General features: G+C 53.4%; 1 protein-coding gene across 1 annotated transcript in view; it reads left to right on the top strand.

Annotated features, from left to right (window-relative positions):
* Window positions 1-15,650, top strand: part of LOC119097243 (uncharacterized) — a 38,039-nt gene extending 22,389 nt beyond the window's left edge. Inside the window, exons 8-14 of the mRNA XM_037220294.1 lie at window positions 829-1,038; window positions 1,546-1,721; window positions 2,056-3,681; window positions 3,802-3,954; window positions 4,009-4,172; window positions 14,522-14,663; window positions 15,041-15,650. Of these exons, the coding sequence (XP_037076189.1) occupies window positions 829-1,038; window positions 1,546-1,721; window positions 2,056-3,681; window positions 3,802-3,954; window positions 4,009-4,172; window positions 14,522-14,663; window positions 15,041-15,280 (2,711 nt within the window). The 3' untranslated portion in view covers window positions 15,281-15,650. The remainder of the gene's footprint in view (window positions 1-828; window positions 1,039-1,545; window positions 1,722-2,055; window positions 3,682-3,801; window positions 3,955-4,008; window positions 4,173-14,521; window positions 14,664-15,040) is intronic.
* The last annotated feature ends 1,367 nt before the right edge of the window (window positions 15,651-17,017 follow it).

A 17,017-nucleotide genomic window follows, 5' to 3' on the forward strand; every position in this document is an offset into this window, starting at 1 on the left:
AGCGGTTTTTCAAGAAAAGATAACAGTACACAGTTGTCATCTGATTTGAGATGCTTTCAAGGCGTTGTATAGCATACAATAATTTTATATTACAACTGGATGCAATGTTCAGTTGATCACGTCTTTCCTTTCACGGACAGGGACGTTGTCAGGCAGCTCGTGATTTCCAAATGAATCGCGTGCTGTTTCTTGCTGGTAACATGATGCATCACGTAGAACATAAACAGCATGGTGCCAGCACTGCGATGATGCTAATATATAAACACGAATATATGTACGCACGCTTGACGCTCTCGCCCGGACATATGGGAAGCACAGTTCACATGGACCCATGTACCCACACAGATAAAATGACGTTCAGTGCCTCAGCATTTGGCCTCAGTGCACGCGAGTGCGCTCTGGCGTTTCTGTATCGTTTATCGTCGCCAAACTTGCAGATGGGTTGCTCTGAGCCTGAACTTGTACTTTACGTCTGCGTCTCGCACAAACATTGCTTGCAGAAAGCGAGCGCATTCCTGCCGCGGTGTGGAAGATCAGGGTGTCAACGTTTAAGGCCGTCGTCTTGCGCACTGCCAGCGCAATGACAGAAACTGGTTATCTTACGCCGATTGTCGTGTCCTACACACCATGCATGCGGAGGAAATAACCCGCTGATCACGGCTACAATAAAAGCAGGCTCGTGTATAACTCCAGGAGTCAGGTTTGTCGGCCACGTACTGGTCGAGTAGCCCCGCCCGGTAGCAGCGACGTAGCCCTGGTCGTGTAGCGCTGTGCGGCGCGCCAGCCTCGGCCACCGTCCGTGCGCTGACGGCCGCGCGCCGCCCCTAGGCTACATCCCGTCGCCGCATGCGTCGCACGCGCTACTGCGCGACTCTCCGGCCAGCTCGCCGCCGCCGCAGCGCAGCTTCCTGCAGCGGCTTAGCCTGCGCAAGACCTCGCGCGTCTCGCTGCTGTCGCTCTCCTCCGTGGCGTCGTCGCCCGGCCACGACCTGCGCCGCAGCGTCGAGGACTTTTTCCGCGCGCCGCTCAAGCGCAGACGTAAGTGAGGCGACGCCGACGGCCGGGGCCGCGCGCTCGCCCCGCCCCGTCCCGGCGCGACCCGGCACGGCGCGGCGCGGGGGAGAGGTGGCGAGGTGAGGTCAGGAGAGAGGTGGCGAGGTGAGGCCGGCTGCCGGCGCAGCAGCGGCGGTTGGCAGCGGCGCAGGTACCTGTGGTCAGCTCGGGTAGTGTTGTCGCTACTGTTTGGTGCCTGGATTTAGTAGGGTGCCTTTTCTTGTGTATGGCAGGCCAACCTGGTCCAAGGCGCATTTGGCTCATGACCGCCTGCAATATGCCGGCCGCCAGCTATAACAGACTGCGCTCCACACTAAATGTCTGCCAGTGCCGGTCATAAATTACCAAAACATGCGATATGGATCCCCGCTTGCAGCCGACAAGGATGTCCGTTCTGAGCTTGATTTGCTTACGTCTGACTGCAAATGGGCGGCTGGCTGTGTCGGGACCGGCCGGCGGCCTCGTGCATTGACCCCGCCCGGCCCCGCGCAGGCTCGCGCTCGCCGCTGGGCTGTCCCTACTACAAGCGTAACTCGTCGGCGGAGTCGCACGAGCTGGACGTCGAGTCGCGGGGCATCCTGCGTGGCCTGGTGACGCCGCGCGACCCGCTCAGCGAGCGCAGCAGAAGCTACGAGGAGTTCATCCAGCTGGCCGAGATGAAACTCGGGGTGAGACGGGCGCTACGGCTTTGCGCCGGTAGCTGGCGAGAGCCTTCGCATCTGGGGGGGGGGGGGGGGGGGGGCGGCGTCGCCACGCGACACAGACTCTTGGCGCTTATGATTCACTCCGTTGATCGTCAGTTGTCGGTGTATTGGCGGGTTCGATACCAGTTTTATCGTGTTTAAAAGCAATTTGATACACGAGTTTGATATCTGAAACAACATCAGGTCCCTGCGTATATGTGACCATCGTTAGGGATTGAGTACAGAGATGCTTGCTGTTCGTGACCCAAACTGTCGATCGTTAAGCATCAATGAGCTGGAATACCGGTGTTCACCCCAGGACCAGCGGAAGAGAGGACCGCAGTCAGTGGACGACACGGCGCTGGCCGACACCTCGTTCCATGACATCATGGGCAGCAAGTTTGACAAGCGCGTCAAGTTCGCGTCGCTCATGTCGCACGTGTCGCGCGACATGATGACCTCGTCCGGCTCCGACCTGAGCTGTGTCAGCGAGGCCAGCTGCAGCTACAAGCCACAGAGCCTGCTGGGCGGCCAGTCGCGGCGATCGCTCTCGTTCAAGCGGCGTGGCCGGGCTTTGGCCTGCGTGCCGCCCGACGACGCCGTGGAGACGACGTCGACGGGCTCTGACCTGACGCCGGACGCCGTGCGCCGCTCGGCGCTCATCCAGTCGCTGTCGACACCCTCGTCGCCGCGCCACCGGCCCATCGCCAAGATCACGAGCGCCGACAGCATCCTGTCGATGCTGCGCGGCTGGGCCAACGGCCGCTCCGTCTCGACGCCGTCCAGTCCGGCCAACTCGGACCACGGCGACGAGGCGCCGCTGGCCAACGGACCCTCGTCGCCGGGCGCCGTCGCCGCCGCCGAGAAGACCGCCGCCAACAGCCTCGAGATCCCCGTGTACGCTGGCGGCAACGGGAAGAACGGCGGCGCCGTCTCGGCGCAGTCGGTGACGCTCGAGATCCCCAGCCACGACTACCGGTGCCTCTCGCCCATCACGGAGGTGCCGACGCCGTCGCCGTCGCCGCTGCCGACGCCGATCCGGATGGCGCGCCACCCGATCCATATCCACCTGGAGCACCGCGTGTCGGACATGGACTCGGACGCGTCCACCACCATGTCCATGTCGGGCAACGAGCAGTCGCGCACCAGTAGCGCTTCCCTGGACATCAACGCTGACGCCAGCAACCGCACGCCGTCGCCGACGTTCAACCGAAAATACAGCTGCAACTTCCCCATCCCGATGGTGATCATCGAGACGACCAACACGTCGCCGGAGAGCGAGGAGCTGCCGTTGCCGGTGACGCCGCCTGCGCCGCCGCCATGCCCGCCGGCTATCATAATCTCGGAGGAAGACGGTGACGCGGAGGGCAGCCCGCCGCCGCCGACCTCGCCACCGACACCGTTGCCGCCGCCGCCCCCACCGCCGTTGACGCCACTGGAGGTGACGGTGCCGTCGTTCACGTTCCTGGCGGCCTCGCCGACAGACGACGCGCCGCTGACGCCGCTGGCGCCGCCTGTCGTCGGCGAGCGTAAGCTGAGCGCGCCGCACGCACTCAGCATGCTCCGCAAAACGCCATGCCTGCGCGAGGCGAGCCGCGCCGACTCGCTGGAACTTCAGTCGCGTCCTGGCCGCCAGCTGTCGCGCAACATGAGCGAACAGGACTCGGACACGGACAGCACGCGGCACACGAGCGGTCTGCTGCTGGCGCCGTTCGCGCCGGACGCGGCGCACAGCAACTCTGAGTCCAATTTGAGCTCGTCCGGCTACAGCTCGGCCTACAGCCCGGCGCCGTCGCGTTGCTCGTCCACCAACCCTCTGGTGGAGGAGACGGGCACCGCGCCGCGGCGGCCGGCTCTGCTCCACCAGGCCACGCTCGAAGACGACTCGGCGCTCGGCAGCAACGACGACTGCCTGTCGACGGACCCCGAGATGCCACGGCCCGAAGCGCTGCCACCGCCGCCGCCACCACCGCCGCCGCCACCGCCGCCGCCCGTGCCGCCGCCGCCGCCGCAAATCGTAGTGCACCCGCCGCCGGCACTGCCGTCCGACTCATCGCTGGAAGAGCCGCAGCGGCCGAGCCCGGCCTCCTCGCGCTCCGAGTCGCCGCTGAGTGACCGCACAGTGCGCCGCTTCTCGCGCCAGTTCTTCGGCAAGCTGGAACTACCGTGCACCGACTCGGACTGCTTGTACGACTACCCGAGCTCCGAACGACTAGCGGCGGGCGGTGCGTCGCGCCGCGCCGGCCGCCGCCGCCGCCGCACCGCCGTCAAGTGGCGCAGCGTGCCAACCGTGCCGCCGGAGCGGGCCGCTGCCGCCAACGCCGTCGCCGGCGATGCTCGCCAGAAGACGTGGACGCCGCACACGCACAAGCGGCGCAGCAAGCCGCCGCGCTCCGAGGCCTGGACTTCCTCCAACGAGTCGATTGACCTGACCAGGTGAGGCTGGTGGCGAGGTGGCGTGCTGTGCTGCTCTGCAGGGTGGGGATGCGAGAAATGATTCTGGGTCATCCTGGGGTTTCCGTGACTGTGTCCATATGCTATGCATTTGCTTTCGTTCCTTTGTTTCCCTCTCCCTTCGCGTACTTGTTTCTGAGCTCGCGCCATTCACGTTCGGATTTGTGTTCAGTGGTGTTAGTGATATCAGCAAGTTGCCTTGATGTGTCTGCACCATATGCTAGCATTCTCTTTCCCAGAAGAGTAATGAATGTCCACGATCCCCTGAGTGAACCTATTTCTGAGTCTGATCATAAATGTTTGCTTACATTGCTTAGTGATTTTGTTTTCTCTCGATGTTTTCCACAAATTTCTCTAAAAAACATCGAAATCATTCAGCCAGCGACATGAGTGCACATAACTACCCATGACGCCGGCGAAGTCCCCCTACCCCGCTTGTAAGCGAATGACAGGCTCATCAGCAGCGGCACTCAATACTGTACCTCACCAACAAGGCTGGCTCCAATTAGGTGTGCTGCAGCGATGTGCTATGGATCACGCCAATATGATTATCATGACGTGGGAACAGCGTCAATCTTTCAATAGAAATTTGACCAAACATCTTGTGGGATGGCTGTGGGGCTGAAGATTCTGGAAGGACGCTCATTAAGACGCCTAGCCCAGAGCCCTAGAAGAGGAATTCTCTCTCAACTAATGATGTCAGCGGAAATAGTCCTAGGGCGTCATGCAATGCCACAACACAGCGTTATGCTCCGCCGGGCGTTTTAGCATGATGTGTGCTTCTCCCCAGCCGGCTATATACCGGACACTGACTAACGAGGCATGCACTTAAGCGGTGTACCGAGCGTTATCGCCCTCTGGGGAAATCTCGCAAGTGTGGCACTGGGGCAGAAATGTGTGCTACGCGCGCATTATTGTTTCGGATCCCAGGCATTTCCATACAAAATGTGCCGCATCACTCACGAGTTTCTTTCTGTATTGAATGTGCAGTATAACAAAAGCGAGGGTAGTGGTACTCACCATTACCATGGGTACTTACCACGGGTGTCGATTTGTATTATTTTGGGTGGGCCACTGCCCCCCCCCCCCCCCATGTCGAATTCGCTCCCTCAATGGTAAGTTTGTCGCCCCCCAATTCTCGAGAGCCAAAGTGTAAGCAGGGCATTACAAATGGGAAGTCAAAATTAGATCAGTTTCAAAGAAAGTTTATGCTAATCGCTCCATATATGAAAGGAACGAAGAGAATGAAAACTGCGATGGCATGCTCAATTGAGTGCGCCTGGCTGGGCTGTCACGCTGTAAAAGCTCCGCGTTCATGCCGTGTCTACTTCGGTATGTTCTGTTTTTCTTGCATAGTACATGCTTTGATTGTGCGATGTTTATGTCTAGTTGACTCTGATGTAGTTTTGCTATGGTCTGAGTGCTTTCGGATTATTCAGTGTTGTTTAAAAGTTCACAGACTGCGGCAAGCTGCGCCATTTTGCCGCGACAAGATGCGATGTCCTTGGGAAATTGAGAACAATTTGGTCAAATGTTAGCACTAAAAAACGTGAGCATTTAGCCGGCAACGTTCGGAAAGACCATTGAAATGTGTCATTTGACTTGTGCCATTGAAATGTGCCATTTGACTTTTCCGATTCGATTCAACGTGAATATCCGATGGACTAGCTGTAAAAACTCGACGATCGACACCAGCTGACTAAACCATAAGCGGTAGTCCTCCGACGACAGCCGAAACAGCACTAGCCATGTCAAATATGCCCAACTAGAGCACTGTGTTGCAGTCTGCAGCCCGCCTTACGGCACCTAGTCGGAGGTTTCCGTGGCAGCCTTTAATAATCGCGCACATTAACTTTATCTCTTCACTCCTCAAGCCATACACGTCTAAAAACGTCTGAAGCCACATAAAATCGACTCTGTGTTGATTGCCGACACCTGGTTTCGATGATCGAGCCAAACAAAACTGTTGATGATTCCTAACAACATCTTCCGCCGAGGAAGAGCGGGGAAATGAATTATAGCGATGCTTAAGTTTCCTTAAGAACTGACGCTCAAGTGTCTGATTGGAAGGTAATACGTCCGGTGACTTCTCAGTGTTCGGTATTTGGACTACTGCCTCGCAATCCACGCTCTTTATTCCGCGGTCCCGAACACCCGTTCGACACAGCTTACATCACGGCCGCTAGATGTCGGGCGGCCCACCTACGTACTACGCTCCAGGAACCACATGGTATACACGTCATCGCACACACATCGGAAAGCACAAATGCAGCTGTAGGTTATATTAAGGACCCCGGGTTGCGGAGTCGGGCGCTCGAAAGTCAGTCGGGAAGCCTTTCGCACCGATCGGAGACACCCTACGACGACGGCCTCTATTTCTGTCAGAAACCCCATAAACGAACAGCCGGCTCCGTGTCGGTATGAGCTTTCGGAGCCCATTTCTCAGGCGAGGACAAGGCCGGTACCCGTTATTTGCGTTGGTCGGGACCCCTGGAATGATGAAACCCTTGTGCTGGTCAGGGGCCCACAGTGCCCTACAAAGAGTCATGTGTCGGCAGGGGGTCCCGAGTTGGCCGGGGCATCATTTGCTGAACAGGGACAGATACTGGACCCTGAATGCCAGAGAGGCTCTTGCGTTGATCGGAGGCCTCTGGCAATGACAGTGGATGTATGGTGATTTGCGATGCCTCCACCTCATTTCAGCCTGGGGCCCGTTATTCTGAACCGGAGCCTCTCTGCCAATTATTGGACACCTGTGTCGATAAGAGATCTGTTTTTCGTCAATGAGGATCCCTGCGTCGATCCGGGTCCAAATTGCCGGGTCAGGGGCCTCCGGCGTCAGGCAGGCGACCAATATACATGCAGGCACGCCTCTGTATTGCCAGAAAGGCAGCCGGCAGACGCACCGGGCTGGGACGGACCGGTGTTTAAGCATTTGACCGGGAAACATAACGTGCCCCAGCGTCTACCTACTGGGCCCCTCGCCTGGAAAAAGTTAGGGAGTTTCTTTAGTGTTAAATGAGGCGCATCAAAATGACATGTAAATGAGAGGCCAACACAAACAGGGAAGTCCATCCAGAGGTGTCAATTTGTGCACTTTCGAAGTTTCTGAGCCCCTCTCCCCAATGCAACCTTTAAGGGAATGATCCACATTTGAAGATGCTAAAGCATGCCTCCGATATGATGAAATCATCTCACTTGAACTATCAATATACTTTCAAGCTGAAAACACTCGCTACACGAGCAAAACTCTCAATTTAGTAAAAAGGCTTCTAAATGCGTCATTATTTGATAGCGTCATGGAACGTTTCTATGACGCTGAGGTGTTGCCAAAGTAGGTGTGCGAAATTGCTACCTTACCACTCTCATGTAGTACTTCAACTCGCCGAAAGATGGCAGCAGCGGAGCTGGAAGCGTCCGCTGAGCCTTTACGTGCTGGTGTTTTGGCTCTCGTGGTGCTCTTGCACATGCATACCCGAGCTTAGAAGGCAACTTAGAAGGTAGCTAAGAAAGGTATTCCCCTGCGTCCATCCTTGTTACAGTGCAACGTGTGAAACAAATAAGCTTTGAGCCTGCGTGCTCGAAATCTTAGAGGCAGGAACACCGATGACGGGAACTGGAGTTTCCATTACACCGAGCGGCGTGGGTTGGCCGACACCGGGTGGCACACGGCTGACGAGCGAAAACAGCCGTCATCAAACAATTCTTCCGAAAGTCTTTCAAAATGAATTCGTACCGTTCAAAATAAGACTGGGGCGTAAACTAGGCATGCAAAACCTGGAGGATGTTCTTTGGACAGATTATTGCGCCAGCAACAAAACATGAAAGATTCTGTGTTTACTTATCTAGTTTCACCACCCAATTCCAGCGCCGGTTCGCAGTGCTATGAATGCTAATCCGTTCCTATTATAAAGGAATAAATTGCGCAGATGAAAAACGCTTCCGTATTGCCTTCTGGGAATACGGATTGGCATCCTAGAACATTCAGAGGTACTTATTTCGGAGATGTTGCCGTTTTCGCCCATCCAAATGTCACCGCCTAATACCAGCCGACACCGCGCGGCCCACGAAGACTACAACGCCGATCAACGGGGTTTTTGTTCTCTAAACCCTGAGAGCTCGCGTGGACAAAGCGATGTTATGAGGTTCTTCTACTTCTCAGCTCCGAACAAATATTCAGCCTACTGATAGATCAGACATGTCCGAATGCATTTTTTTGACACCCCTCTGAATCGCTCAGAATTTCGACATGACGTTTACCACAGTGGCTCTTTTCGGGACGCAGTTTTGCTTTGGGAAAGGATATCACATGCATCGCATGGTCTGTAGTGACGCATTAGTGTAAACATCAACCAATTATGCCGTCGTCATGACGTCGATTGTCATAACGACAATGGTCGCGACAACTGCAGTTGTCGCAGACTCGGAATAGACTCTGGGGCTTCCGCGACAGGAAGAATTGCAGCGCTGTTGCAAAACGTTCACAGCGTAATTTGAACTGAAAATTAATTTGTATTTGTATCCTTTTTATGTCTTGATGGTGCTGCAGCGACACTACCCAGTGCTGTTAATAGACTAGCTTGCTTTAAGGCTTCACCAGAGCATGTTTTTGAAATATGCTCCAAAGGTGGAAGCATATTTCAAAACATTCTCTTCAAAGGGAATGCTCCACATTTGAAGATATTGAAACAAGCGTCAGATATGATAAAACAAGCTCACTTATAACCATTGGTATACCTTAAACTGGAAAAGACTGCTCTAGACAACATAACTATCTGCTTGGCAAGTTTGCTCCTTTACACGTCATTTTTGTATCACGTCACCGTGCCTTGCACAACATTTATTGAGAACCCACTGGCGGCCGTATATCCAGAAGTAGTGCTCACAAACGCCAAATAAAATGACTAGAGCATTATATTTTTCTTGGTCTGGATCGCCGCGTGGATATGAGATGGCAGGATTGGAATGACATTATTATGGGGTCATGAATGTCAACGTGAATTTGAAATACTCTCCCCGATAAGGTCTTCTCATTTTCGCGGATGTGTAGCCCAAACACTAGAGCGCCGAGGCGTTTAGAAGGGCAGGGCTGTGGAATGCACAGAATGGTCTTCAAGATGGCTATTTCAGTTCAAAACCCTATATAAATGTGAACACTCCCTTTAACCAATGAGCAGGTAGAATCGTGATGTTGCAATGTTGCAGAAATCTCCGTCTGATCAAACAGCTTGTATAAGAATGCATAGCAATCTTTACAGAACAGTTTTCATAGAACTGTGCTTCCTGTTGCAATCAATGACCTAGTTACATTGCAGTGACCTTGCAATCGTATTGCAATGACCTTGCAATCAGTGCTCGGAAGGATGTATTGACTTTTCAACGGTGTTACAACCGGGCCAGGCCTGGCCAGGTCGTTCAAATACAAAATTGGATGATAGCTCGAGTAAGATTCGCTCGACCGACCTCGACCTCGACCTCGACCTCGCTCCTAGCAATACAGGCGCGAGCCAAGCCAAACTTACGGTGACACAGAAGCTAACTGTTACATAAACGAGCTGCTTTTATTACGCCAATGTATTGCATGTACGCTTACTGAAGCTTGAGCCAAGGGTAATGCATGTCAGTTCAGAGGCGTAGGAACGTTTCAAAAAGTGGGAGGGGGAGGGGGGCAAGCTCAGGTTGTACTTCAGGAGCTTTCTCTGGAAAGCGAGCCCGATGACCGGGGAGGGGGAGGGATGGAGGTTGTTATCGCTTTTTATTCAAATGTCATGGCTGTAGAGCTGTTCCTTACTGCGGCACAATCTCGCCTATTCGACTCATCTGTCATCCGACACATAAGGCTATCCATCTTCCCAATATTATCCGTCCATTTTAACATTGTCTTTCCTGGGGAGACCAAACTCCATGAGCGGGTATGCATTTTGGGTCATTGAGGAAGCATCTGCCTCCACAGTGTAGATGCCAAAATACGGCCTGGATATAGGCTGGTGAGAATTTTGAAAATGGATCGATGGCTCACAGTGCGACAGATTTTCATGCGCCTTTATTTCGCTGGCTGCTTTTAAAGAGATAAGACTTGTCACAGCATTTTAGGCGGAAACAAATTCGGGAGCTTGAAACTGCTAGAAACAGTGTGACAAAAACCATAAAACTGGAGATTCTGTTTTACGAATCAACCACATAATGAGGCCCACGTGCCATACGTTCATTATCAGGACCCTGCTCCTGTCCGCCGTCGGTGGCCACTGCCCTGGCCCGGATGTCTCCCGCATGACTGACTGCGAACTGATCGTGCGGTTGCTTTGCTGCATACTTTTGTACCAGCGTTACTACTGTATGGTGTACGACACACGCGTTGGACACCTACAGCAGCATCTTTTTTCCGAATTATCTTCCCTAACACCACACCATCGCAGAAACATAGCCTCCGGAAAGCTCCCTGCCTTATGTGCGAATTGGCCCAACGGCCACTTGATTTTCATCATGCAATGTTTACAGCTCGATCTGCTTTTGTGTGTAGGCAGGTGCGTAGCCAGAGCCTTGCCAAGAGCGATCACAAGGTTGACAAAAGCCCACTTTATGGTGATCCCCCCCGACACGGTTTTCTTTGTTTTGCTGTTATTTTTACCTCGTAACCAGGACAGAAACCAGGAGCTACCGTGAGCTCAACTGTTTGTATTTTGAGGTAAATAAACTGCAGAAATCAGGCGTTCAAAGACTACATGGAATAAATCACCAAGGCTCTTAATTTACAACGTTTAGTCAACTCTTTCTAAATCGATAGAATTCAGAATCTGTCAACTATTTTGTATCTAGGTTCTGCAGACATTGAGGACATCGCGAAGGTAGATTGTAGATCGATATGTTTGATCCAATTTTGAAGATGAAAATTTGATTGCAGATCGAGTGGTCAACAATGTGTATTAACATGGCCAAGCCATGTCTGTCTGAAAATGTTCACCATGCAGTCAGAATCGATTGGTAATATAATTTATGTAACGTGTTTTTGAACATGCGCGCTCGCAAATCTTAGCAACAAATACTCGACACCAGGCGTTGCAGTCTCCATAGTCCGCGGAGCGTTAGCCCGGTAGCTAATATTTAGCCGTGGCCCGCCGATGGACGAAAATAGTGACGCTTCTGAAGTGATTACCTTTAAACACTTTAGTCGATTAGTAATACAAGTTATGTGACGTAATTTTGAGCATGCGCGCTCGAAAATCTTAGAGTTGTGGCCAACGGGTGGACGGAAATGACCGCGCTCCTGGACAAATTATCCTTGAACGCTTCATAACATCAGATCTTACATTTAGAAGGCAGGTCTGAGCGCTTATTTCACGTAAGCAGTTTTTTGACTGATGAAAAGAACGGGTTGGCCCTTAAAGCACCGCGAAGTGGGGCTGGAATGTGGTGGTTGAACTGGAAGAGTGAAGGTGAAATCTCTATTTTGCGTGTTTTTGCAGCTATTTATCTATCCAGAAGACCGATTAACACGGCGCCCGCTGTCTGGTGGCACTTGCAGTGGCCGAAACTTTTCGGTTTTACGGAAGTCGCAACCCAGACCACCCTTGTCCTTGCTCTCCAGGATGCGGTTGGGCATGTTCAAGGCTTTTGAGGTAATTTGTTTCAGTAATACATTCTAAAAAATGAATGTCCTCAGGCAAACACGGCATGACATTGCTCGTTTTTTAAATTCATTTCGACCTACCCTATTCAACAATAATGAGACATCCATTTACTCAACAATAATAAGTTCTCTTATTTCCTTCCATGCAAGTAGATTTCCTCTTGAGTAGAACACCAGAGGTACATTACCGTTTCCGGTCAAGGGCTGAAGGGCCATTCAGTTCCATCGCGAAGTGTCTTCTGGCTATCATTCTGGTGACGCGGGGCGGGATCTCCTGGTCGATCCGGAGACCATTAAAAGGATATATCATATCACATTGTTCCCATTCCGGACACGGGAGGCCTTCTGACCCGCAAAGTTAGCCCCGGATCAGCACAGGAACCTTCACCGACCCAACAACATCCCTGATCACCGCAGGTAGTTCGATGGTTGTCACATAGACTCCAGTTCCGTGTTTTTTTCTGTGTTCTTCAGAGATATTGAGTTGTCCCTGACTGTAGATTGTAGATGAAATGGGGTTCCTAATTAGCATTAACATGGCTAACCCATGTTCGTCTTAAAATGTTAAAGATCCTGTCAGAGCTGATTGCTGACAAGAGAACTACGTAATATGGTGTTGAACACGCGCACTCGCAAGATGCTGCAAGAACAGCCTCGACGCCCGGCGTTGCAGTCTCCGGGCCGTGCGGCGTCGGCCTTGCGTCTGTAACACTAAGTGATGGCCGATGAGCAAACGAAAAAAGGTGATGCATCTTAAGGGAGATAGTGAACTAGGTAAATCGGCATGCATGTTAAATGTAGTACCAAAGTAAGCCAAATGCAACCTTAATCTGAAAAGTGTGTGGGGGGGGGGGGCAGTTAACACTGCTGTCCCCCCACATCTTGAAAAGTACGGGGCCATGCCCTCCCCCTGTTCCAACGCCCATGTGTCAGTTTGATGTATGACAGCCGTGCTAACCCACCGCACGATGCCATGCCTGAATAAAGCTGGTCAGGACTGGCATATTGGGCCAATGCTGACATCTAGGGGTGACCGCGGAAACTCGCCAGTTTGATGTATGACAGCTGTGTCAACCCACCGCACGACGCCATGCCCGATTACAGCCGGTTAGGACTGGCGTATTGGGCCAATGCCGACATCTAGTGGTGACCGCGGCAGCTCGCCGAACGTAGGTGGGTGCGACTGTAGACCTTTGCAGATGAGCATTTTATGTATCCTTTAGATCGTTTTTTCTCGATGCACGTAACTGCCACGGCTGCCTGACGCATCACGGCGCTGGTAGATGCAGATCCGGTAAAAGTGCAGATCCAGATGGTGCAGATCCAGTGGTGATGTAGATCCAGTAAAAGTCACGCCGCGCTGGGAGCCGACTCGGAAGTTTCAGCCAGCAAGGGTGTGAGTGCAACGTCAAGACGAGCGCGTCGTCCGGGATACAGCAAGCGACATAGCTGCAGCTCTTCCTCTGGTTGGCCCTCAAGCACAACTGTAGCGCGTTTGGACGCGTGGAGCCAGTGTTTAGCGTGCCCTGTGGGCGTATGGATCACCTACCGGACGTAGGGGAGGTCAGGACATAGACAGAGGCACGAGGGGCAGTATGACGTCAGCGTGCCTCAGCCCACGTGACTGGAATGGACGCTCGCCTTTCGTCGGGCTGTTTTGCCTGACATTGCTGCACACCTCGTTACCAATGCCCCCCGTTTATTTTGGTGCAAGCTGTGAGCCCTGTAAGCTTGCTATTCGTAAAGAATGTGCCGTTACCTGCACACAGCTCTAGCGTTGTTGAGGTCGAGCGGTGTTATGACGTTCGGCAGCGATTCAGCGGAATGCACCGGTAGGATAGAACTTTGCTGGTTGCATTTAACATTTAATGAGCTGGACACCATGTAACTGCTTCTCCGATCAGATTCACCTGTAGCAGTTATGAGAGGATCGAACAATGTGGTGAAAGCGTTTGCCGCGTAGTTTGATAAGCACCACGAGCTTCCAGGAACTGCACATTGCACACTATACGGCCCATACTGGCCGTATAGACCCCGCCACAGCTTAAAGGGAATGTTTCGCTTTTTGAAGATACTGAAGCAAGCATAAGCTATGATGAAACAAGCCCACTCATAACTATTAGTATTTTTTAAGTGGAAGACTACTCGGGACAGCACAGTTGTCTGTTTAGTAAACATGCTCCAAAGCGCGTCATGGTTTGATTACGTCATCAGACCTTGCACAACATTGATTGGGAGCCATTTGACGGCCGTTGTATCTTGAAAACGTGCTCACAAACGCCAGATATGAACGCTTCGGCAATTCTATTTTTGTTGGCGCTGATAGTCGCATAGGTTATGGAATGGCAAGATTTGAATGACGTCATTGTGACGTTACTAATGCCGAGGTGACTTTGAAATACACCCCCCGAAATATTGCCACCACCCCCCCCCCCCCCATTTCTGCGGATGTTAAGTTCAGGAACTAGGGTTGTGAACAACACCTAAAGGTCTTCAAGATGATTACATCAGTTCAACTCGCTATATTAACCTGGAACACTTCCTTTAAAGGTTGGATGGGGGACGTCGTGTTTCAAGTCGATTCTTTTCGTGCAAACTCATGGCGTAATCACATATGTCGCGGCAGGGGGACGTGTCGTTTCCGTCTTCCCCTCCCCCCTTCCCCCGGTGGCGGACCACACGCTGACCGCGTGACTTCCACCAGATCGGCCCCAGTGGGCGACTGCCACGAGCTGTACCAGGAGTCGTCCGAGAGCGAGATCAGCAGCACCAGGAGCGCCAGCAGCGGGCGCCGCCACAGGCGCCGGATCAGGAGACAGGGCTCGCTGGACACGAGCGACGACCAGGTGAGCACCAGTTCGGACGGTCTGCTCAGCCGACGCCGACGCTCAGGCTCGGCGACTCCTGGATCCCCGCACTCCTGAACGACTCTATGGCCAAATAAGAAGCGCAGTCTGTGTGTGGTCGCTTCATAGTATAATGCATCCTGGGTTCCGCCGACTCTCGAACATTGTAACGCACACGCAGTTCTCTGGCTGGTCGGTTCTCGTCCGCTCGTCGATCATCAAACGGTAATGCATGTTCCAGCCGACGAGGTTGCCATGGCCACCAGCGCACGCATTGTCACGTTGTTCAGCGTTACCCGGGTTTGAGCGTGAATCAGACTGTCCTCGGCGCCCGCTGAGCCTTCCCGGTGGTCGCTGAGCTGCGCGCCCGTTTTCAGACGGTCGCGGACGGCTCCGGGGCGGGCCCGAGTGGTGGCCGGCGCGGCGGCCGGTTCCGCACGCTGGCCACCCAGCTGCGCTCGCTGCGCCGCCTGCGCAAGCCGCGTCCGCTGACCGCCGGCGGCAGCACCAGCTCGGATGAGGCAGCCGTCGAGCCCGGCGAACGCTCGGCGCTGCTCACCGCCAGCGGACGCACGCTCACGCACTCCTGCAGCGACCCGTGCGAGTACATACAGTGACTCGGAGGGCTGGGCGAGCACGCGCAACGACGGGATTCCTGCAGCAGTCCGTGAGAGTTGAGCCAGTGACGGGGACTCATGAGGCGGCCCATGCGAGCACGCACAGGCACATTCGGTCCTGGCCCCAATCGAACATATCAAGAACCCATTTGCGGTCATGGGCCCAGCGCTCCACTTGTTTGTGACACCGTTGACTAGCGTCCACGACCACGCATAACTGGGTTACCAATCCCGCCGATCACAACCATGCAGTTCACACATCATAGCGACACAGACGAAACGCCGGTCATTGGAGTGCGTACCTGAAGGACCTTTGCGCACAGAGGACGGGCGCCGGGCGACGGGCGATGATGTGAGGAGCGCTTGTTACGCTGTCGAAGCGGCGCCCGCCCGGTGGCTACAGCCGTGGGGCGGATCTACCGCGGGCTTCGGACGCCCGCTGCGCCGTCGCCACCCGGATCATGGCGCTCGTGCTGGTGCGAATGCGGGCTGCGACGCGTCGCGTCGAGCCAATGGTCGCCGGGCGACGCGGACCGGACGGCTCCGGTGTGAAGCGGTGCCCACGTGCGGTGAGAAGCGGCTTTGGCGCACTGGCTCGGTGTGACTGTGGTGACGCGGCGCTCGCAACGGCGACCCGCGGCGCTCCTGCTCAACTGTAAGTTCAGTTTTCTGTGTCGCACGCCAGGTGGTGTGTGGGTGCGACATGACAGCCTTCGACACGGTTTGTGTAATCTAGCCTTTCTCATATGCATTTACTAGCTGATTTGTACGGACATATCATAATCGACGCCCTCTGCCGGATCGCTGGAGGGCTTTTGAAGCGCCCGTCTTTCATGTTTAATGTAATTTGATTGCGTTGTTCACGGACCGCATGCGACAACACCGATTTCATCCCCAGGATAACACGTTGAGTGCTTGATGGCGATGAGCTGTCTGATAAGAGCGGTAGCCGTCAGATGTACTTGCGCCGCATTTTTGTCATGCTTTTTGTAAAAGCGCAAATCATATATTTGCATGAATTCTGATCACGCTGAAGGATATTGTTTAAATTATTTGTGCTTGTTTTGACAATGCAAGCGATCATGGGAGGATCCAGACCGTTGTCTCGGGGTCTAACGTCGACTTGTAAGGTCAAGTTCTAAAAGTCGTCTTGTTGAAGCACTTACCGGATTTCGATTTTTATGTTAGTGCAAGAAGTGTTTTAACACAACCATCTCTGAAAAAAACTGTTAAGGCTTACTTGAAATGCCGGAAACATGCCATTTTTGGTCGATCTTGGTGATCTTGGGGACCGTGGACCAGTTGCCCCTCCCCTTCTTGGATCCGCCCTTGCAAACGATAAACATCCGTGTGTAAAAGGCAGATAGACTGCATAAATTGTTGCTATGAAATGCGAGCCTTACTCTTAATTCGAAATACACATTAAACTCATCCTTGACATGTGTTTCGGCGTCTTGAAAAATAAACGGATGCTCATGCACACATACCTCTGTCAGCCTGAACATTTCCAGTACATCGAAATACATTTCACTAATTTCCTACCGACTAACATCCCGGTCCAACAGAGTCAAAGGAAAGATGAAAGTGGATGCAAGACCGACAATGATGCAACCTAGAAGCATGATGAAATGTGACGTTATGATCAATTGGTTACATTAAGTACACTTTCAGACGTAACAGCTCATTTGCTTGACTATGCAAGATGTTCAAGGGATGTTTCGATCATTGGCGTAAGGT

This window comes from Pollicipes pollicipes, unplaced genomic scaffold (genome assembly GCF_011947565.3).
Source record: "Pollicipes pollicipes isolate AB1234 unplaced genomic scaffold, Ppol_2.1 Scaffold_4295;HRSCAF=5057_pilon_pilon_pilon, whole genome shotgun sequence".
NCBI lineage: Eukaryota > Metazoa > Arthropoda > Thecostraca > Pollicipedomorpha > Pollicipedidae > Pollicipes > Pollicipes pollicipes.